The 4,454-nt window shown below is 44.8% G+C and overlaps 1 protein-coding gene across 1 annotated transcript; it reads right to left on the bottom strand.

Annotated features, from left to right (window-relative positions):
* Positions 1 to 488: 488 nt before the first annotated feature.
* Positions 489 to 3,662, bottom strand: sst1.1 (somatostatin 1, tandem duplicate 1). The gene is made up of 2 exons (XM_005737498.1): positions 3,468 to 3,662; positions 489 to 853 (listed from the first exon to the last, which is right to left on the bottom strand). The coding sequence occupies exons 1-2, from the start codon at positions 3,606 to 3,608 to the stop codon at positions 635 to 637; spliced, it is 360 nt and encodes a 119-aa protein (XP_005737555.1). The 5' UTR covers positions 3,609 to 3,662; the 3' UTR covers positions 489 to 634.
* Positions 3,663 to 4,454: the final 792 nt, after the last annotated feature.

Raw genomic sequence — 4,454 nt, 5'->3', positions numbered from 1 at the left:
TTCACAGCCGAAAATTAAAAATGTGCAAAAAATGAAAAGTTAAAACTGGAAAAAACATGCACAAATGTCGCTTTTTCTACTTATTGTGTTTGGCTTTGAAATGTGCTTTTTTGAGTGAAGCGATTGATTTCTGTGGTGAAGAAAGCCCACAGCCCCCCGTCTCCTCCGTGTCAGTGCACACGTGTCCACATACTTATGGCCTGAACATCTGCACAGGTGATTTTTATTGATTTCTCTGCTGTGATGTTCAGTCCAGCCTCTGAGGATCAATAAAATGGAAACTTATGATCTGATTTGTTATCTCAGTTTGATTAAATATTCCTCCCTGTGGTTGCTATGGAGCCACTTCCTCTCTTTATTAACCATCATTAAAGTTATTTTATTGTTCAGCCCTCCCTCCCCGGCACCAGCATTAATCAGCTTCATAAAATCTGCAGTTCTTCATCGTGATGAAGGTGTTTACCCCCCGAGCAGCAGACGGGGTCGAGTGTTTGTCTCAAACTGATTTTATTCAAACCAACAATTAAAAATAGTTTCATCAAGTTTACATTCGGAAAGAATCAGCTCAGAGAAATCAAAACACTTCATCCAAACTAATCACGACAGTCTCGTGTTTCTGTACAGCAGGAGGCTCTCAGCAGGATGTGAAGGTCTTCCAGAAGAAGTTCTTGCAGCCGGCTTTCCTCTCTCGGGGGGCGAGCAGCGGGCCGCTGCCGGCGGCGCGCTCCAGGTCGACGCGGATGTCTTCGGGTTCACCGTCGGACAGAGGGAAGTTCTCCTCTTCCAGAGCCTCGTTCTCCACCTGCAGGAGGTCAGAGAGGAGCAGCTCTGCCAGCGAGGACCGCGACATGTCCTGAAAACACGTCAAGATGAAAAACACACGAATAACTCAGTGCGGGAACGTGAGGAGCCCAACAAAGCTCAGCGTCGGCTGCTTAAAGTGAAACGAAGTTCCTGTTTTTACTCTGTGAGGGAGGGGGGAGGGGAGCTTTGCATGATCTTTATCTCCCACCATCTAACTGTTTTAAATAGGTGGTGGGCGGGGCTTTGGTGCCAGAGATGACCATATAGGGACATCTCCTGTCTGTGACATCACCCAGATTCAGTAGTAAAAACAAAATTGATAAAGTGAAGATTTTACTTTTTGCACAACATAATAAAATAACATTTATTTTGTGATTTAATGAAGTTATTTGTGTTTAATGTATAATTACAAACTGACTGACAGTAGTAACACTGTGAAAAAACAAAACAAATTTTATAAAATAAATCCTGATCATGATGATTTAGTTTCAATAAATTTAGCTTCTGATGTTCAGAAGCTTTTTCTTTGTGAGTTTATGTTTGTTTGAAATCTAATTCATATATTACTATAAATTCTTTCCTGAGGAGAATTAAATGAAATAATAATGACATTTTTATAAATGGTTTTGTTTTATTATAAGTGAATTTTTTTTATAAGTAGTTTTGAAAAATGATCAAGGTATAGTTTTCAATGCTAATAGCAAAATATTTTCATTATCCATTCATTTGTATTTACTGTTTCACAAACAAACAATTTATTATGTGGGTGAAATTAGTTATTGACATTTCTGAACAGACAAATTTGTTTCGCTGTTTTGATTTCTCTCTGAGGTTCGAGCGTGTCGCTGAAACACCGGCTGTAACAACAGTTGTTATTTGGTGGATAAATATTAACGTTTTAGTTCAAACATGTTTTTGACTTTTTCCTTAAAGATTTTATGAGTTGTGTTTTGAAAACATCTAATGTAACTAAAGACTTTTCACAGTAATCTGTAAAGTTGTTCCAAAGACGATTCCTCTAAACACATCGCCGTGACCTGCAGGATATCTCGAGGTTGAAGCCAATCAGCGAAAGATGCTAACACACTTAAACCTCCAGGGGGCAGAAAACCACAAACTAAGTTTAGAGCGTGCAGCCCTGCTCTGAAAACTCTCAAGCTTTATTGTGAAAGGGTGAGCTGTGACTCCTTCACTTCCTGCTGAGCAGTTTGTGGGATGCTGAAGAAAACTGCACACGTCAAAAAAGAAAAAGAGGTTTTATGTCATAGTTTCTGAGTGTTTGTGAGTCTGCAGAGGTCAGACGCCGTCGTGTTTCCTGTCTGCGTGGCGTCTTCATGGCGTCACGGTGCTGCAGAGAGGAACCACATCCTCCGTTTTACTCAAAAAGCATGCCGCGCCCTTCTCTGAACACCAACCGTCTGCACTGATCTCTACCTGCTGTGTGTCATCACATTTTAGTTTTGTCCTCTCTGCCCATCTCTCTCTCCTTTCCTTCCCACTGTCGCCGCGGGTCGTCTGATTCTTGCTGTAGAGTCTTTAGCCTACAGTGTGAACCGGTGCTGTACGAACAACACTGAGATGAAATGACCGTTCTATGTAAAGAGATGGAGGCTGTGTTCACATGTTTATGGGTGAAAGTCGAGCTGCAGAAGAAGCAGCTGATGTGGAGCCGAGGTGGAAACGTCAGTTGAGATGTGGATGCAAGAGCTGAGCGCCTGCAGCAGAGTGTCACAGTCCTGCATGATCTCTGCTGCAAACCTTCACTGATGGAAGAAGAAGCTGTTTGAGCTTCTTCAGAACGTTCACCTCGTGTCTGACTGAAGTCACGACGCGAGCGGCTGCTGAAAGCGTCTGAAACATCACACAGCAGTAACGTTGTCTTCATCGGTCGCTCGGGCTTTCCAGACTCGACCATAAAGAATCCACAAAGGAGCGATGAGCAGATGAATCATCGGCTGATTTACAGCCGCCAAACAAACCTTTCCTCGCCCTCTCGTCATCGTCAGGAGAGCTTCACGCAGGTCACGACGAAGAAATAAAAGAAGCCCTCACAGACTGAGAAGGTGTGATTTCAGCTCGTTTGTCAGGTATTAGACTGGTTCAGGACGTGTGTAGTTAAAGTGAAGCTGAAGCGCTCTGTGATGGAGGGAAACGTTTCTCTGGATTTAAAGCCTCAGAGAGTTTTTAATAAAGACTGAAGCTTTTATTTGCATCCTTTTGCTTCCTGTCTGATTTTATTCAGTGATGGTGATGATGATGATGATGATGTTTTCAGCCTCTGATTTCTTTGAACAGAGCTGAAATCAGAGCTGAAGCCCTCAAACGTTCACAGAGAACAAACCGCTGTGATTTTTCCACCAGCTGCAGGTTTCTGTGTTTTTCATTAAAGGAGCTGCTTCCTGGTTATCTGGTACATTTGTTTATGGCTGTTCATTCATAAAGACAATATTCAGCCTTGTCTGCACTCAGTGATGTTTCCTCCACCTTTACAGTTTCATTACATTTAATACATTCAAACTTTTTCCTGCAGTTTTTCATTTTTCTACAAAACTTTCACAGAAAATCATTTTCAAACTTTTTAGACTCCGATTAAAGTTCAAACAGATTTTTTGAAATCAAATGAAATGGGTGCGTGTGTGCACGTGCGTGTGCGCGTGTCGGACCTGTTTGGAGCCCAGCAGCGGGGTCCGGTGCAGCAACAGGCGGAGTTTGGAGTCTCTCTGCGCGGCGGAGGTGCAGCTGATGGAGGCGGTGAGGGAGACGAGCAGCAGGAGGAGGCAGCGGAGGCGCGAGGAGGAGTTCATCTTCGTCACGTGTGTGTCTGTCTGCGGCTCGGAGGATCTTCTGCTTCTGTCCCGTCACGGCGGCTCTTTTAAAGCCCCGCTGACGTCATTGCCCAGAGCGGTGGGGTGGGTTTGGTGATGGGTGGAGGGGGGTGACTGATGATGATGATGATGATGTTTAGTGAAATGAGCCGGTTTCAAATTCCTCCCCTCCCTCCCTCCCACTCTCCCTCCCACTCACTTTGTTTCTCAGCCGGAGGCTCGCGGACAGGAGGCGGTCACATGATCAGATTTAGCACAGGGGCGTGTCCAGAATGTTGTCACAGGGGACCAAATGGGGCCAGAATTTCCAGTTTGATCGTGCTGTTGTCAAATAAGGTTGCCTGAAACAAACGTCAACGAAGAGACAGAACCATGAGCCGCGTTATTAAAGTCACTGATGCTGTGTGATCGACAGGAAGTGTCCGTGAAATCTGGACACTTCCACCAAAGGACGGGGGGGGGGGCAGAGAGGAGCTCAGAGAGTAAACAGGAGGTGAAACTTTGTGGAGAGAGCCTCCTCTGTCTGCACCGCTGACGTTTGCTCCTCCTGTGTCGGCGCAGCGAGCGCCCGTGAGCTTAAACAGATGATGTGTGATGATGTCATCATGAATCCTGAGGTTCTGTGAACACACTGTGAACATAAATGGCTGAACGTGTTGTTCACTTGGTTTCAGGGGTGCACCCCACTTCACAGTCCACTTCATTTCAGTGTAGGAAGGAGCGAGACTCTATGATGCAGCTTAACATGGTTCTGGTCGTCTTGCTCACCAGCCTGTTTGTTTACTGTATTCTGTACATTGTTACCTGCATATAGGACCACCCTGT

Source organism: Pundamilia nyererei, unplaced genomic scaffold (assembly GCF_000239375.1).
Source record: "Pundamilia nyererei isolate P.nyererei 1_Seehausen unplaced genomic scaffold, PunNye1.0 scaffold00076, whole genome shotgun sequence".
Taxonomy (NCBI): Eukaryota; Metazoa; Chordata; class Actinopteri; order Cichliformes; family Cichlidae; genus Pundamilia; species Pundamilia nyererei.
Note: the sequence above shows the minus strand (reverse complement) of the source record. Positions and strands in the feature narration are given on the sequence as shown.